Here is an 18163-nt window from a genome sequence, read left to right as displayed (position 1 = left end):
ACAGAGAGCAGACACCTTCCCAATTCAGGGGAGTCCCTATGGCTGGCAGGATGCCACCACAGTCCCAGATGATAAAGAACATTTTACAATTGGTATATTTATTACAGCTCACCAAGAATGGTCGCCAAGCCACAGTTCAGCTTGCTGTCATTATTCACAGTTCAGTGGTATGAGTCATGTCTCCCACTCACCACTTTTATCCCCACTATTACCTTCAAAGCCTGCCTCCAGCTTCCTACCACTTGCTTCCACTGCACCCTCTATCTCACATAATTAATGAACTAGAATATCATACATCCGGTCTTCTGGTCAGAACACAACTTGTGTATCCAGCACACAGAAGAAAGAACAGGGGAAATCCATTCTACCAAAGCATCCTTCAGTCTTACATTTCATGTCAAAATTTCACCTTTGCTTAATCCCCTGTAATCCAGTGGTCTCTAATTAAAAAGATACGCTAGCACATCTCATTTTTCATTTATTCTGTGTTACATGGAATTGCTCAGAGTATGTCATAGTAACGTTAGCTCTTATGCAAAAGACTTCTATCACTATTTCTTGCAGAGTTTGCTGAGCTACCAGCCATTCTCTTTTGGTGCTTTACCTAGAGTTCCCCCATCCATACAGCAACTGAATGTATCCAATTTTCAACAAAAAAGACATAATGCAGAGCAGGTTATGTCTCCATTAATGGAAGAGCGATATACATCAATATGTGAAATATGTCAACTGAAATAAAAAATACTTCTCTGCAGCCTTTTGTATTTAATATTTAGAGTGCATTTTGACTCATTAAACAACAGCCAAGCACTTCCCTTCATGTCAGTAGGATTCTCCTGTTATACGTGAGCTCTTAATTGGGCAAGACAGTAATGTAGAAGTCATAACTAATGTACATCCTAATTAGCTGTAGAAGCTACGTACATGTTAGCAAATAGTGTGGACCTATAGGAGAGGCTGTGTAAAGTGCAACAGTTGCTGAGGATATGACATACATACTGCATATATTTCAGGTTGAGGTTACGGAGAACCAGGTCTAGTCTGGTCCCATGGACTGAACGGCCATCAACAGCAGAGAGGATAGATGCTCTCCTACAGGAACACCTTCTGGTTTAGGCTGGCCTAAAGGGAATCCAGTTTGTGCACTTTGAGAGTGCTCCACAATGTGAAGTCAAGCATAGTAAGAGTTGGCAGTATGGAGATTCATTTCAAAATATGCTTCTCATTTGAATTCAAGCATCAGTGTGGAAGCACCCTAGGTGTGTCTGGCTCTCAGATAAACCTTCAGTCAGGTTTATCATTTGTACACAAAAAATGCCTAGCTTCTCCTCTCTCAATACAAGAGCATTTAACATGCATACTTCTATTTTCTGCTTACAAGATGGTATTTCTTGGCAGAATGCACAGAGGAGGCACCTGTTATTAAATCACTGGAATCGTGTCAAGAACTGAGTCAGAGCCTCTGAAGCCCAAGCAACCTAAGGCAAAAGCATTAACTCCAAGTATTAGGTCTGTTTGTTTGAATCCTTACAGAGTGTTTCCTCATCTCCTTTCTGCAAAGCCCATGACTTCATTGGCTCTGTCTTTCTAAAAAAAATTGGACTTCAAGATAGCAGGGTAGGGAGAAGGGTTCTGTCATTCTTTCTCTTACACTTTGTTAAGAATAGGAACCTGCATTTTACATGTTCCAAATCACTGGAGGTGATTATACTAATATTAGTGTCATACATTTCACCCAGACTTTAGCACTACAGTATCAAACACACCTGCGACTCATGTATTGTATGAGATGTATTATTAAATATAAGCACACATATCTACATGCACCAATAAACATAGAAAGAGTTTTTAAAGTTATCTAGCCGACATCTAAGTATATACTAATAAACAATCATTAAAATACTCTTTCTATATGCACATAGAAATACAAAAATACACCTATACACAAATTTTACATATATAGAAGCACGAATACGTGTGTGCACATGTATTGAAAATACGGAGACATTAAAGCTATGGCAAGAAATTTTGGTAACTAGGGAACAGTTCAGATCTCTTTATGATCATATAAAAGTTTATCCTGCTTTCTGATAGTTAAACTGACAGACAAGTGACTGATTTCTGAAAAACAAACTAAATAAAATGAGTTCTGTTCATTATGAGAAGCAAATGATATCAAGAAGCTGATTTATCAATTCTGCCAGTACAACACACAAACAATCTGTAAAAAAACTCTTTGAAAATTATAAAGCTCAATTAAGAGAATACAAATGCAGTTTTCTTAATCTGTGAATGGTCAGCAACTTACCTATACAAGCAGAGTTTTCAGTCTTTAATCTGTATCCATTAGGACAGTTCCAGTGCTGCAGAGCTGAGAGGCTGACAAAACCAATTTTAAAAACCACTGGCAAAAAAGCAACAAGGAAGAGAAACATAATCTTGAGGGGTTTTTGAACTGTCACTAGAGAAAAACTAGCTTGTATTAGTCATATCCAGGACAAGATGAGCATGTGTAATCCCAAAAGGTTTCTGCAATCTCCCACTTTACACTCAGACATCTTATCACAATACCAAGTTTTATCTTTGCCTTGCTTTTCTTGTCACTTTAGCCCTTACTGTGTCTGACTACAACCTTGAAGAAATTCCTGGGAGATTTCTTCCCCACACACGTCGGTTTTTTTCTCTCTCTCTCTTTCGTTTCTTTTTTTTTTTTTTCTTTTTTGGAAGCCAAGTATGAAATGCCTGACACTCTTGCCACAAATTTAACACAGCTTAAAAGCAATGCTCGCAAGGATCACGGCGAATTTCCTCGTAACAAGCAAAGCTGCTGTTTAAATCTTAAAAGCAGCGAATTTGGAAAAGTGTTCACCACAGCCCTCAGTGGAGTACAGGGAGCGAGATCTCCAGGTACCGTCCTTCTCCCAAACACAGTTGCTTTTTACATACAAACTTGGACAGACTCCTCTTTTCTTTTTAAAGCTCTGCTTGCCCCACCTCTTCTCTTTTTAGTACCACTTGAGTGAACCCTGTGTTTGCAAATAGTAATGTGGTCAGTTCCTTAATACAGGGAACTGAGCCAGAATGCAGATACCCAGCCACCCGTAATAAATACGGTCTATTTAGAAAAGCTGCCCCTCTTACTTGAGAAGTACCTGCAGCATGCCAGCTAAGTTTTATTTCTCAGAGATTGTAGGCAGGTTTATACCATGCCTGTTCAATCATGATTAGCTGCATTCATTTTAATATTGCCATGTGTTTTGCCACCAGAAACAAATTTTGTCATCAAAACATTTCATGCAAAAAAGGGAAAAAAAATCCCTCTGGTTTCTCCGATGTATTTCAACTGGAAATATAAATTGGCTGAAGGTCGAGTTCAGACCTAGGGTATGTCTTGGTAATTCTGATTTCAAAGAAGTTGCAAGCATCTCTCTCAGGTCTGAATTTGGCCCTTCTGCACTTCCAGGAAAATACCTGCTGTCAGAGACCAAGCAACATGTTCTGAGTCTGCGTCTCTCACACGTTGCAGTCATTTATATGGACACATCAGTGCTATAAGAGGCTACTGTTGTGATGCAGTGCTCTTTTACACTTGTTTTGCTGAGGTATATAAACTAGAGAAATTCCAGGCGCATCAAGCCCATAATTCTTCCAGTATTGAAAAAAATCTCCTTTTTCCCAGTCCTTTGGCCCAGACCAGCAAAGCTCTAGAGCACAAGCATAAGTGATTTGCTGAATTTTGAATGTGCTGAGATTTAAGCAGGTGTTTAAACGGTTGACTGCGCCAGGCTTTGTTGAGCTAACTACTGTGAGGCATTCTGGTTCTGTCGCTTTTTTCTTTCCTTTTTTTTTTTTTTTAATTTCTGTAGTGTTGTGCTATAATAAATACTAATACAACAGCTGGATACAGCCGCAGCATCAGACGGTAACCTACAGCTGTACGAGTTCTGTCTCTGGGAATTTCCCCCCACACCATATTTGTCTGACTTAATAAGAGTCCAGACTTGCACTGACAGAAAATAAGAAGCATGAAACCTGATTATAAATTGAGCCGCTCTCCATTAAAAGCAACTGTTTCTTGATGTTTCTGCCTGTGTGTAGGCACATTCTGCTCACTCAATCTTCACTGCTACAGATAAAACAAGTTATTAAATCCGAACTGACAAATGGCAGCCACATTTCCATATACTCTGTTCAGAACCGAGTCTCTACTCTGCATGCTATAAAATACAATAATAGTAATGTAAATTATGCAGGGTCAGACTCATGCCAAACAGCATTTGCTTCTCCAAATAGTGCCCTGGAATACAAAAGGGCAACCAATGTGAAAGCACAGTATAATGCCATCCCATCTAGGATTACAGGATCCTGCCCAGGAACTGTGGTACGTTCCACGTGAATCTCTTTTACTAATTCTGCAGCCATCGGTTCCTCCTCACACAATTTTCTTCAGTGTTCAAAGTGGGAGCACGCAAGCTAAACAGCTCAAAAGGAATGTGTCACTTCTTTGTGAGCAACCACCAGCAGAGTGTTTGCTAGACCGTGAGGGTGGCCGTCCCAGCACAGCCCTGACCTCTTCCAGGCCAGACTCAAACTCACTGGAGGACACAAAATGAATAAGCTTTCCCTTTCCTATTAAAACCTAGAAGCAATTTCTGTCTTACATTCTTTTAGTCTCTCATTTACACACATTGTCTTTTCTGAACATCTCCCTCAATCTTCCCCCTCCTTGCTCCATTTCCTCTTTTTGCCTTTACTCAAAACACAGTCAAAGGCACGTCCCAGAATTTGTCTTTTTTCTCTAAAGTAAAAGTGAAGACAGAACTGTCTGACATGCCAATACCACAATGACCTTTTCTGGAAGAAGAGATCCCTTCACTGCAGTCAGGTAAAGAGTGGTTAATAAAGTCATAAATTTTACCATCCTAGAAGCACAGGAATGGTTTAAAAACAAGAAGAAAAATCGCTCAAGAGTGGGATTACTTTTTTTTTTTTTACCCTCAAAACCCAAATATAGCTCAGACCAGAACTAACCCCCAGACCCACAATATAATATAATATGATCTAGGCCTAAGGATGTAAATACGTTACTTGAAAGTGGATAGAATTAATCACCTCCCCTTAGACCAAACCAGAAAGTTCTCAATAAAATATGAAATGCATCAGGCTGTACCACACCTAAACTTTTCAAAGGTACCATTTTTCAGCAAGTGGTTCAGCATACCACACACAATAATTCCTTCACACCTAAAGTCATTTAGCATTTAAGAAGTTGTTCAAACGTGTTTCTACAAAGCAAACTATTGTGCTCACCTACAGGTATTAAGTACAGCAATTTACTTTACTCTAGCACTCATACGATAAATTAGACTAAAATAGCACAGTAGTCTCATTTGTAGGGCTCACCACAGAATCAGTCCAAAAGATCTTAAAGTTATCTGTCCCAGTACATCAAATGCAAAGAACTGACTTAATTTAATTTGACTTGCTGACTCAAGAGGCTGATGAACTAACAACAAATAATCATCTTATTCTTTTCTTTTGAACTTCCCACTATCTCGGCTAGCTTTGGAAGGCTTTCTTTGCCAAAGGTGGTAAAGACCAGCTAGAGATTCAAATGGAGAGGGTCTTCTCCCCTACCTTGGCAAAGAGCTGCTGTTATCTAGTTCAAGGACAGTATGTTCTGGCTGTTTCTAAACTGTGAAGGAAACAAAGCCCTCCCTCAGTTTCCCAGGGCTTTCGGTATCTATATTGTATTAACTGGCACGTTGTTTAAATCATATATTGGTTTTTATTCTTGCTCACTACACATTACACTAGCTTGTCAGCACTTCAACTTCTTTTCCTGTCAGCCTCTGAAATTTTGATTCTGGCCTTAGGCATATTCTAATCTAGTTAAAATTATATTTTATAGTCATCACAATCCCAATTACCTCCAACACAGGTTAATGATTAAATGCAGGAGTTCACTGAAATAGCATAGGAAATGTGTAGTGGCTATCTCTAGTACAAATAGCACAGAGCAGTGAGGAACACTCAGATCCCACAAAACAGCTTCCAGATCTTCCCCGACGGCCCCAGGGAATCTGCCAGCCCCTGGGTCGACATGGTCATGTACGTGTCATTCTGTCAGAAAAGGTATTGCCACCAGAGCAGTAGCTGACTGACACAAGCAACTTTTACGATGATACTGGGGATTTCTGATAGCCTTCATTTTTGTAAGCCATGCCTTACACCTACTTACTGAGGCCTCATCTCAGGGTCAGTGTGGGGATGGCCGACTCCGACCACATACTTTCTCTGACATGACAGTGCTTGATTCAGTACTGCTAATGTCATTTCGGCAGATTGAGCCTTCATCGTGTATAATTCTGACAAAAGGGACGTTATGCAATATTAAATTGCCTGTCAGGCAGAGCAGGGGGAGGCACAGCGTGAGAGTGCGGCATATTCCAGTGATCTCTAAAAGCCAGGAATGCCTGAAATTTCCTCCCAAGGTATGACGGCCATTCTGGTTTTGTCCTCAAGCATGTCACTCATTGTTCTCTTCAACAATTTGGAGATGATATTTGGCTGGCAGGATGTTGTAATTTAATTTATTAGTGAAATTAATTAAAGAGCAGGGTTTTAAATCATGAAAGCTTTATGAAAACCAAGTGCTATTGTAGGTAATCTCTTTCCAGTTGTCTCAATTTGTTTCACAACAGCAATTATGACAAAAACCCACTGGATTTTTTTTGGTAGTTTGAGTCTCGTGTGTTTTCTGCTAAGGATACAATTTTTCCTCCTGCAATCTGATCTTAAGAAAAAGAAAAAGACAAAAAAAATCCATGTTAAAACTGTACTGTTAATTATAACCGATATTATCTTTTTAAAGCAGTTTTACGTTTAACATTTTGACAGGCACCTTTCACCAGTTGCTGTACAGTGAATACTTATTTCATCAGCTAGACCACACTAGAATCCACAGAAGGATCCAGAAAGAAAGTTAAATATGCTCTGTTTTGTATCCAGACAGTCAGAACAAGAGTGAAACGTTCTGGGGAAGCCACACAGCACATTACTGACTTACGACATTTATCAATGTTAGATGACTACATTAGGCCTCTATGTTAGCAGACATAAAGGAGCAGTTAAAATAGCATGTTGAAACAGTCATTTGGCTGTCTGAAGTGGAGATATAACTGAAGATAAAGCAAGTCATTTGTTACCATGAATAAGGTCTATACAGCTTGCTACGTGAGAACATTTGAGAAAGGATCTTAGTAACAGGTATGGCATTTCTTCACTATCAGGGTCAAAAAATGTATCCTCCCCATGTTTTTTTGCTGTGTTTCCATCCCAGGGATAGCTCTGTTTCACCCACAGCAAAATGATTTCTAGTGCATGTACTAGAACGGCCATTCTAACAGATCTCTTGGAACAAGGGCACTGGCTAAAATCTGATTTCACTGATTTTCAGAGTTGCTGAGCACTCACCATTTCCACTGGTATCAGTAAGAGATCAGGATTTTAAATATCAGTTCGTAGATTCTTATTTGGAGTCCATCTATCACAGGTATTGCTACTTTTACTCTTTTTATCCCATGAGTTCTGGGCTGGGAAGATGGATAATTAAAATTACTTTTTCAGTCAACTTTTTCTCTCTGCATTACAGACCTTCTCAGATGGTTCATTCTTCTTGTGACCATGACATGATGCTCTTTAGAAAATAAACACCAGGGAACATTTTATGTTTTTGTTCTACAGCTGCCTCACTGGCTACGTGGAACAGAATCACTGCATTTACCAATCTAATTCACTTTATCATTAACCCTATCTCACCTGGTGTGTCTATTACACCAGTTTGGCATACCTACACAAACACACACCTGCATAAGCTTATATCTGTGTATCACATCTCAAAGGCAGAATCAAACAAGATGGACAATAAACAGGAGTAGAAGTAGAAACAGGCATTGCTATAGTCAGCTTTCCACAGCAAAAGCACCTGAGATGAATTCAAAAGACTGGAATTACCAGAGATGTTGTCAGTGCCTGGTATTGAGCTCCTGTGAGAAGACTGCAGGATGCTCCCAGTTGCTGCCAGACTCAAACGCTCTGAAGGAGGCGATGACGTCCTGAGCATGCTGCCAGCCACATTCTCTGCATGGAAATTTAACATTTTCCTGTACGTGGTCACGCAGCTGGTGCCAGAGGGATTCGTCAGTCAATTGGTGGGCAACCAAGAGCAGGTGTAATAAAATACGTTGCTAACTGCTGGGAACGTTCATTTCCCTATAATTCGTAGAACAGATTCAAGAGATCTCCAGAAGCAACTATGTCCTAATTAATAAATATCTGAGCATTGAGAATCTCCTGAAGAATTTGCCTAGAGCCTGCTGAAAGTAAGCTTGCACTGGAAGTGCAAGTTTTTGATGTGATGGCATTTACTATGTGAGAGAATTTTACAGGCGCAGTACAGCTCTAAAGCAAAACAATATATGGTTGTCAGACCCTACCCACAGTGGCCATAAGAGTCCTGCATGTGGATTTCTTATACCATATCAGGAAGTAGTTGGTACAGAAAATGGCAAATGATCAGCAAGGGGCTCTGCCATGGAGGAGGCAGCTTGACCCGACACCACCTCAGAGAGAGCCTCACAGCTGCAGGCAGTGCAATGCCAGAGCCTATCGCAGACCCAAATGCCACTATGAGAATGATATCCCAGAACTTGGCATCCAAATCCTGCAGCTACCAAACACACCCTGCTTGAGGCCACAGCTGACAATTCTCCATCTAGACAGGGATAAGGAGAGAAGAGCAGTGGGGAAAAAGGCAGGCATACTAAGTACAAGCAATAGCTCACATTATTTTTGACTTTTAGATAATGGTTCTGCATACTCGAAAGCTTCGGCCAGATCCTGTATTGCTGGCGGGAGTGTGAATATGAAGGCTCCAGTTCAGACGCAAGTGACAGTGGTGATTTCAGAAAGGAGAGAAACAGTTCTTCACAGTAGTTCCTTTGCCTCTGCGGCCCTGTAAAACACTACTGCACTACAGGAATCCCCTGAGATTACCTGTAGGAGTCAGAAATAGTATTATTCCCACGGTGTTTTTGAAGAAAATGAAACAACCTAACAAAGGCTTGGTCTCAGGGACTGATCAAGCAAGTACTAAGCAGTGGGTTAAGCATTAAGGACCAAGGAAAATCATTTTGTAACAGAGCAGCGTACAAGTGATTGCATAACCAACAAACAAACAACAAGCAAAGTGGTCATTAACAGTCACATACATTCTTACAAGATGTCTACTCGGCTGCACGACAACGAGCAATGTCTGCTTAGCTGAAGAGTGAACGACCAGATATAGCTACCTCCTTTATAGTTGCCAGTATATATTGGTTGGCATAGCCTTTGCCTTACACTAGGCTGTCAACTGACAAACCAGGAAAAGCAACAGTGAAATCAGGCACAGTTAGACTTTGTAAATTAAAATGTCTATGGATGCACAGGCAAATTCTGTGGCTGCTATAACAATATGCACAGCGTATTAAAAGATTCCTTCATTCCATCTACATCCCTGCCACAGGCTTCCTGCATGATCTTGGCATACTGTGCAAGATCTGTGCACCTCACTATTCACCTTTTTATAATAAAAAGGACCCATACTTCCCTTTTGCATGAAGGAGGGTCACTTAATTTAATAGCTGTTATAACGTGCACTGAGTATGTAAGGTAGTACTCAAAATTGCAAAGTAATCGTTAATTTATTACTGCTAAGAGCACACAGAGAGAACAAATTAGGCCGCAAAATAGAAGGAAAAAGAAAATTAATTTGGGTTTGTACATTAGTTGCATCAGAAATAAAAAACAATATTCTTGCCAAGTGGTGTTGTAAAGCACTGAAAACTTGTAAATACCATTTATTACTCTCAGAGTGCAATATAAGTTTACTTCTATACAGAAAAGCACAGTAAAGATACACTTCCTTCAAAGGAGATATGTTAATGTTTATACTTCATTCTACCAAAAAGCATTACGCTATATTGTAGAAGGTTTTATTTCTCAAAGTGCAAACTAAGTTTATTATAATAAAATTCCTATTAGTGCTATGAGATAAAATACACAGAAACCTTCCGTGACTTTGCTAGAACTAACATATGACATCAGTAGGAATACACCAGCTAGCTTAAAGTAATAAGAGAGCATTTCTGAGACTCACCGCTTTACACACTATATAAAAAAATGCTTCACACTCTCAAGTTACTTCAAAAGTTACCTAACTAAACCCACAACAATAATGAACACTGTAGCTAATCCAAAATCATGATCTATAAGATCTACCCCAACCTATTATAGCATCTTTATTAAAAACTAGAGTACTTCAGGGCCATTCTGTATAATCCTATTGCAGTTAAGGTCAACTGGGCATTAGGACAAAATTGTAAAAGGGAGTAGCCACCCAAATCCTTCTCAGCAATGCCCATGGGAGAAGGTTTGGTGTACCTCTTGGGCAGTGCTTAGAAAATTAGCCATAGGTGCCCAGTTTTCCAAAATGAAACAAGACTCTAGTAAGGGGAGAGGGGCATGGGAAATCTATTCTGAGAGTTTGCATGTGTTTCCCAATGCTAAAGAAACCTCTCCATTTGCGCGTTTGCGTTTGACTGCCTTATTTAGAACTGGGCTGACAGGCAAGGCAGAACGTGTCATAAGAAGAAACCTAAATACCTAAAATATCTGGGCCAAACAGTAAAATTCTGATATCATCTATATATCTCTAGAAAGACTTATAGAAGGACCTACCTTATGTGTGTTGGCATAGAAGTCAAAGACACTCATTCCTGCATACATTCTCAATGCTCATAGCCGCTCATTGCTGAAAAACATGTGGACCAAGGGCGGGGACTCTCCTCGAATGTTGCTGGATCTTCTCATCTTCACATTCCAGGATTAAATACCCAGAGTGACAGCTCTTCGCTTCCAGACATGAAGGAGAAACTGATCCTGAGCTCACTGAAGTCAGTATCAAACTCCCATTGACTGCATTAAAAACATTGGACTAGGCCTGTCTTATGGAAGGGACAGATTCTTGTCTTAACTGTCAACACAGCTCTAAATAAGTACACTTCTTTTTTCTCCCACAGAAATCAAAAGAGATTAGGTCCTTGGGTAAGAGAATGTCGCTATCATATGCTCTCCAGGGGCTGCATATAACCTGTATAACTTAACTTGGGCCTGATACTTGGAAATAAGAGAAATATTGAAAAATATTTCTAACTTTTTAGAAAATATTAGTAAAAGTAAAGGCAAAATAAGAGGACAATCTGATTAAAGCTTCAGGATATGGTTTCCATGCTATGCACTTTTACACCTGTCCCAAACACAAGTTGCCATTGCATGAACACATGAAATGGACATTTCTTTTCTCAATCTTAAGTCTACGAGAGGTTCCAGCAGCAAATGTTAATTAGCAATTGACATCAACATTCCTTTTCCTCTACTGCCAATAACAACCGCCTGTTCACTACCACACAACAAAGCAATTTATACCTTCAGAAATTATCAGTTATTAAAAGTTCTTCAAGTCATAGTGTTCTGTGGATCAAGTATTCAGCTACTACTAATGCTTTTGTCATAAGATGAAGAAGAACAATCTATTAAGTGCAGAACAATTCAAAAGAGGAAAGCATTATAAGTATTTAAGGCTGAATGGTTTGCCTGTAATGCTGCATGGCTGTTGAGAACTCTTGCTACAGCTGCACCCACAATGAATAAATGACAACATTCATATTTCACATCACTGTTTTTACCAGGACCCATCAGATCAAGCATATTGTTTAATTCAGACAAATGTACAGACAGGAAAAGACTGCCATATCTTAGCTTCACGTGCTTAATATAGACCAATTTACGATGAAAATTTACCTCCAAAGTTGTCAGGATTTCTCCTGACTAACCAGCTGGACTATTCCTAGAAGTAATGTAGTCACTATTCGGTAGCTTAGATGAAAAAAACCAAGTCCTTCTGATGCAGCAAAGCTCTTGGCAATCAGAGCTCAGGCAAAGTGGTTAGGGCTTGAAGTAATACTCCTGAGACTGGAGTGCTGAAGACAAAGCAATTGCTTTTCTGTGACCAGCTGAATTGCAGAGTTACTGAGAAGCAGCATTTCCACAAAACTAGAAAAAGCAGTCAGCCAACACCGGAGAAGGAAATGGTATGCTACATTGTAAATGGCAGTCACTTTACCTTTCTTGCAGCCTCATTACTTAGGCAGTGGATATGTTAAGCTCTGTGAGTGGCAACTCTACAGCAGCTGGCAGGGCTGTTTCTCATAAACTGCTGACCTTTGAGGATGGTGGAACTGCTAAGAAACTGCTGCACGTAAACAAAAAGCTCCCCCTCTTGCACAAAAGTGCCAAGCAGAACACAGGTCCCTGATGGCTATTGAGGCCAACTCAAAAAGACATGGATAGTTTTTGTTTGTCTGTGGTCATCAGTGGTTACTTATACACACCAGGTTTGTACAGTGATGAAAGCAGGACATTCAGTTCAGGCACCTTCACAGGCTCCTTTATCATGCTGAAAATCTCAGTCATCTGTGGTCTCCTTAATAGACAGTCAGTCATCCTTAGAGACTTTCCTGGTATATTATTTTTTGAGATAGCTTTGAAACACATTTAGTAAGGGGCACTTTGTCTGACTATTATTATTTTATCAATACCGCAAGTGGCTTACGATCTACCTGTCACATTGCTGAAATTTTCAAGATGTGGAAGCATATTCTGAATCTCTCCCATGGCTCAAACTCTCGCCAGACACTCTCGCTATTTGTGCGTACTTATTCTTGGTGTCTGAAAGCTGCCTGAAACAACGTGTGACAGGATTCATCTCACTGTAACTGCAGTACCAATCCACTAAGTCTTGAGCTACTAGCATTTGCTGAAATGGCTGTGGGCTTAGAAACATCGTCAAATGCCAGTTCCCAGGATGTGGTCAATAAGTTATTTAGAGCATCTTTTCAGAACCCATTCCTATGTCTTACCCCCAGCCCACGCAAGGTTGGCATCACACAGTTCATAAAGAGCATGGCCTTTTGTGGAATTTACTGCAAATATTCATCAGAGGAAGAAACCTCATCATTTCAGATATATTTTTAGGTGGTGACATTTGACTTCAACTTCCTCCACGCCTGTCCCCCTGCCCTTTTGATGAATCACAGGTTATTTGTACTCTAATGGGCTTCCTATACTTAAAGTTTTGTCAATTCATTCTGCCCAGAACTTCCTATAACTGCGAAGGATCAGGAAGATATGCAAGGATATGTTTTGACTCTTAACAGTTCCCATAAAAGTACATTATCTTCATAGTTTATTTCTCTCTTCTGTTTCAGTATTCTTCTCAGTACGACTGAAAATTATTCAGGCAGTGCTGTCCAAGTTCGCTCCAGCTATCTTTCTAGCTGGCAGTTGCCATCAAGTACTGTCCTAGCTTTTCCCACTTGCCATGTGGCCCATCTCATTTTTACAGTTCAGTTAGACTCCTTTGATGGCAAAGGTGTCAATCATACAGTCCCTTGCCTATTAGCCTCATCAGACTCAGAAAGCCAATAGTTTTGTTTCTTTCAGCCTAAGGCTAGGGTTTCCCCTACCGTAAGTCTTGTTACAAAGCAGTTACCTCAACTCCTGAATTAATATTAAATATAATGAACAAATCATGTACAAGAATATGTGTCCCCCAGACCACATTTCTCTTAACTCTACTGAAGATTTTTCCTGGATTCATTTATTTGAACTGGTGAATTCTCACTATTCTTCCTCCTTGCAGTTCTTGCCCATGATTTTATAAGCCAAAAGATTGGTGAATGAGGTCTTTCCACCCAGGGAACTGAGTACTCTTCAGCAGGGTTTTTTCATTCTTTAATCTTACTTCTGTGTTTTCTGTAGGAATTTCTTCTTTGCTACTCATGCATTCTCCTGCACCATAGCCTTTTTGCTTGTTTAGAATCTGTGTTTGATCAGATTGCCAATTTAATGCTCTCTTCCAAGGCAGACTTGCATATAAATAGTTATACTAAAAATTCTTGTTTCATGTCCCAGCCACCAAACTATCATCTATGTGTTCTGCTTGTACTGAATGTCTTTCCAACTGTCTATCTGCTGATTCTGAGCCTTTCCAGTCTTTTATTAAAAAAAAAAAAAAAAAAAAAAGGCAATTGTTTAACCATTATTCCTTTTTTTGGCATCTTTTTTGGCTGATCAACCCTTAAAAGAATTTTCATGACCATTATTTTCATTTCTTTATGAAGGTCAATAAGCTTTAAGAATCACCATTTTTCTTCTCTCATATCATTTGATCCAGACTTCATTTCTGTGTGAATCCTTAGTAGTAAGAAACTGAAAACTTAATCATCTTGTGACAGGCTGAACTTTTGTCTGCACCAATTCACATTCAGGCAATCTCTAGAGCTAAGTCATTGTTAAAGACACAAGAAAATGTCACTTTTTTCTATCAATAAACAAGGAACTTTATTAGTTACTTCTCCTCATGAAGTCCCTGTTACAGTTGCAAAGAAATAGCTCATACAAATATTGGACATAATGTCTATTCAATCATTGTGCCTGACCAGAACAAAGACCGTTATTTTTCTGGCTTGTGAAAAACGTGGCTTGCATTGTTTCTGCTGCTGATTACCCTATCCAGAGGGAATGTCTGCTCTTCTGTCAAAAAGAATGCTCAAGCAAGCTAAGGAACAAATAAGCAGCACTTTTATGCATGAAAATGTGTCTCTGCCATTCTAGAGAGATTCTTTCCCGATGCTGAGAAATAATTTGGGGCACTCTTCTACTAAAAAACATTATGCTCAGATTTTAGGCTGAACTCAGAATGATTGGCACAGAACTCCAGGAATTGTGTTTTGTGGATATTGATGCAATGCAGACATGACAGCAAATGCTACAGTTGCAAGGTGTAAGTGATCCTCAGCTATGAAGTTTGAGTCCCAGAACAAGCAGGAGTGTTATGACCCCTGTTTTCACACTCCTGCTTCAGCAGAAAGGAAATCACTCCACCATGTCATTTTTATGCTACAGAACAAGAAATACCAAGTATTTTTCTTTTTTAAACCAATCAGTGAGAAACCAGAACAGGTCGTTCAAGACCTGACTGCATGCTCTGGAAAAATACCCACAGATAATGTCATTCATGTGTAATCTGAAGCTAGCAGTACACTGCAGGATTAGTCTAACACAGAAGAAGGCTCTATGCAAAGTCAAGTAAGGATAAAATTTAAAAGACAAAGAAAAGAAAAAAGTAACATTAAAAGAGAAAGTAATATTTTTCTGAATTTAATTTGCCATGCTCTATAGCTGGCTGCTTACCATACTCTTATATTGTTCTCTTTCTCCCTCTGTGATATAACTTCCACATGATCTTAAACACAAGGGACTGGGCTATGAAACAAAAAATATAATTGGTACGAGTTATTTTTGGAGGCTCAAACGTTTGGCCAAATCTTAGCAGCATAAAATTCAAGACACATGACTCAGAAGTCTATCCGATCAGCCCATGGCATTAAACTTCAGCGTCATTAATTAAATAAGGTTCTTACAAAAAAAGGTACTTATGGGTATTGGACTTAAATTCCTTTTTCTTCGACAAAGCTGCAATTGTTTTAGAGACCAGAAAATATTACAAAGCAGACTATACATATTGCTTTGTTCCTGTTTTCCAAAACAATATTAAACTGGAAAGAATAAGTGAGAAAGAGTTAAGCAAGAACATGATCTGGAGATTTGTTTATGAATTTACTTTTTGAAGCATTAGAGAAACAGCTGTTTGAGAACTCTAAAGGTTTCCTACAACTATATGTCTAAATGAATTAAAAGATTAAAAATATATCAACAAAGCTCTTGCTTAGTTGACTGAAAAAGCAACCCCTTGAATTTAAATTATAGTTGCACTGAATCTACTAGTAATTTTCATTTTGGATTGTTCTTACTTTCCACGTAGTCCAGTAGCATGTCTCAAGTACCAGCTGCCCATACCAGAAGCCTCAGAAGAAACTGCTTGAACTCTGTCTGAGGCAACACTGGAATACTCTATTCCTGCCCTCAATACACATATACATAAAGCTCCTTTCTCCTGTATTAAGAGAGAAGAAGAAAACACGTTCCATTTTAGCCTTCTCTGGACATAAAGTATTTCACTGAGTCCTCTCTCAGTCACCTTGGTTCCATAAAAAACCAAACCAAAACAAAACCAAACCCCCACACCACTACTAAATTCCTTTGATGACTCCTTAAAAAGATGTGCCAAATATTTGATTACTCATTGCGTTTTAGAATAAACTATTTTCTTGTCAGAGTACCTCCTCCAAAATGTAGTAATTCACACATTGTGGGTAAACTGGTATTCCACTATTATGAGAAGTTACAGTTGTTTGTACAGTCAAGTCCTTATTCCACTATTATGAGAGGTTAAAGTTATAGTTGTTTGTACAGTCAACTCCTTTCATAACACTCTTAAGCCAATCAAGTGTCTTCCAAAAATACCAGACTTTAAGTTAGACCAAATATATTAAAAATATGTACCTGACAGGTGCTACTGAACTTGCTGCAATAATTGGAGCAATTTCACATTCTTTTCTAAACACAAGGTTAGGATGTTATTTCATAAAAACCAGAAACTCAAAAAAAAGTGCATCTTTTGTACTTAGGTCTTGGGAAAGACAATATCCTTTTCTTCATAGTTGCTTTCTGCCTTATTGATTGAAAAGATTCCCATCGTGAACACTGATGAATAACATACGCAGCTTTGTAAAATGATTTCTCTCCTTGCTATAGGCTGTTTCAGACTGATATTTCAGCTTGATTTTGCCACTGTTTAGCAAGGGAGCCTTTCAGATTTATAAAAAATAGTTTATAAAAATGACACATTAATCATGCCTCCAGTCTGATGTGAATTTTGATCTTCTGAAATTCAGAGGAAAATTTTTTCAGTCATTTAAAAAGAAAACAGAAAGCACCTATTGTATTGGAAACTTCTCATTTTCCTCAAAGGAAAGTGACAATGCTAGTCCAGGGCTTCTGCAGCTGACTGTAAAACCTAGGACAATGCATGAATTCTGTGAGAGAAGGCATCCAGGTCAGCATGTTTCCAGTCTACACCCAGTTAGATAATTAAAAAAAGGTTCGTTTTGAAATCTGTGCTTGTAAAGGAAATTCAAGCTGGTCTACCTCCCAGCCACAAATCTAACAAAGTGGTTGTTTTGAAAAGAAAATCATAGATCATGATGGACTATTGTGGTATATTATGTCTAGGATTCACACCCTCGCCAGAATTGCTGCTGATGCATACCCCTCTTTCTTGCAATAAATGCATAAACGACTTACTCTCCCCTTTTCAGTTTACAGGCAATGTTCTTCAAAAAGAACAACTTTCACTGGGACACAGGCAGGCTTTAAGACCAGCTTCAAGTACAGTCTTCGAATTCCCCTAGTGCCTTTGTTCCACACTCCAATTTTATAGCTGCCCCCACCTTGTCGAAACCAGGCATGTATGGAGCTCCACTCACTGCAATAAACTGGCAGTATCTTCATCCTTTTAGAGCTACCTGTCTGCAGACAGCCCAGCACCCTTGCCATGTACATAGCAGAATTGCAAGCAAGAGACTTTGTGGCACGCAGTCCCAGCATTCCGTAGAATATTACCCTTCCATTGTTTCTCGGCCTTCTTTTTGTATTTTCTCTCATTTCTTCTCAGATTTCCTCTTGTACCCACAGCCACACTCATCACATATTGTCTAAAGCTATAAACAAAGATGAAACGGTCAGGCAAACACACAGTCACGTATAAAAACAATCTTTTATTTTCACATCAGAACAACTTCTATTTTAATTACTTCTTTGAAAAGGTAATGAGTTTAAAATGTCCTTTGTTTAGCCTCTTAGATATAGCGCAAGTCTGAATGTTTTTGCCATTACAGACATTTTCATGGTACACACGAAAGAGTTTTCTCTCTTAATCCCCTCCCTGAGAAAAGTATGAGAATCTGATGATACTGCAAGGAATACAAAGTCCACTGTGAGCAATGGCAAAGACTAAAATAGATGCATGGGTGCCTAAAGTTTGGCTTAGTGAGTGCACATTGAAGCCAGGATTGTGGTTAACTACGGCAAGGGCTGA

General features: G+C 39.2%; 1 protein-coding gene across 1 annotated transcript in view; it reads right to left on the bottom strand.

Moving 5' to 3' along the window:
• Positions 1-2435, bottom strand: part of EGF (epidermal growth factor) — a 61692-nt gene extending 59257 nt beyond the window's left edge. The window contains exon 1 of the mRNA XM_075500723.1: positions 2309-2435. Coding sequence (XP_075356838.1) covers positions 2309-2435 — 127 coding nt within the window. The remainder of the gene's footprint in view (positions 1-2308) is intronic.
• Between the last annotated feature and the right edge of the window lie 15728 nt (positions 2436-18163).

This window comes from Mycteria americana, chromosome 4 (genome assembly GCF_035582795.1).
Source record: "Mycteria americana isolate JAX WOST 10 ecotype Jacksonville Zoo and Gardens chromosome 4, USCA_MyAme_1.0, whole genome shotgun sequence".
NCBI lineage: Eukaryota > Metazoa > Chordata > Aves > Ciconiiformes > Ciconiidae > Mycteria > Mycteria americana.
The sequence above is the reverse complement of the archived record's forward strand: the minus strand, read 5'-3'. Positions and strand labels throughout refer to the sequence as shown.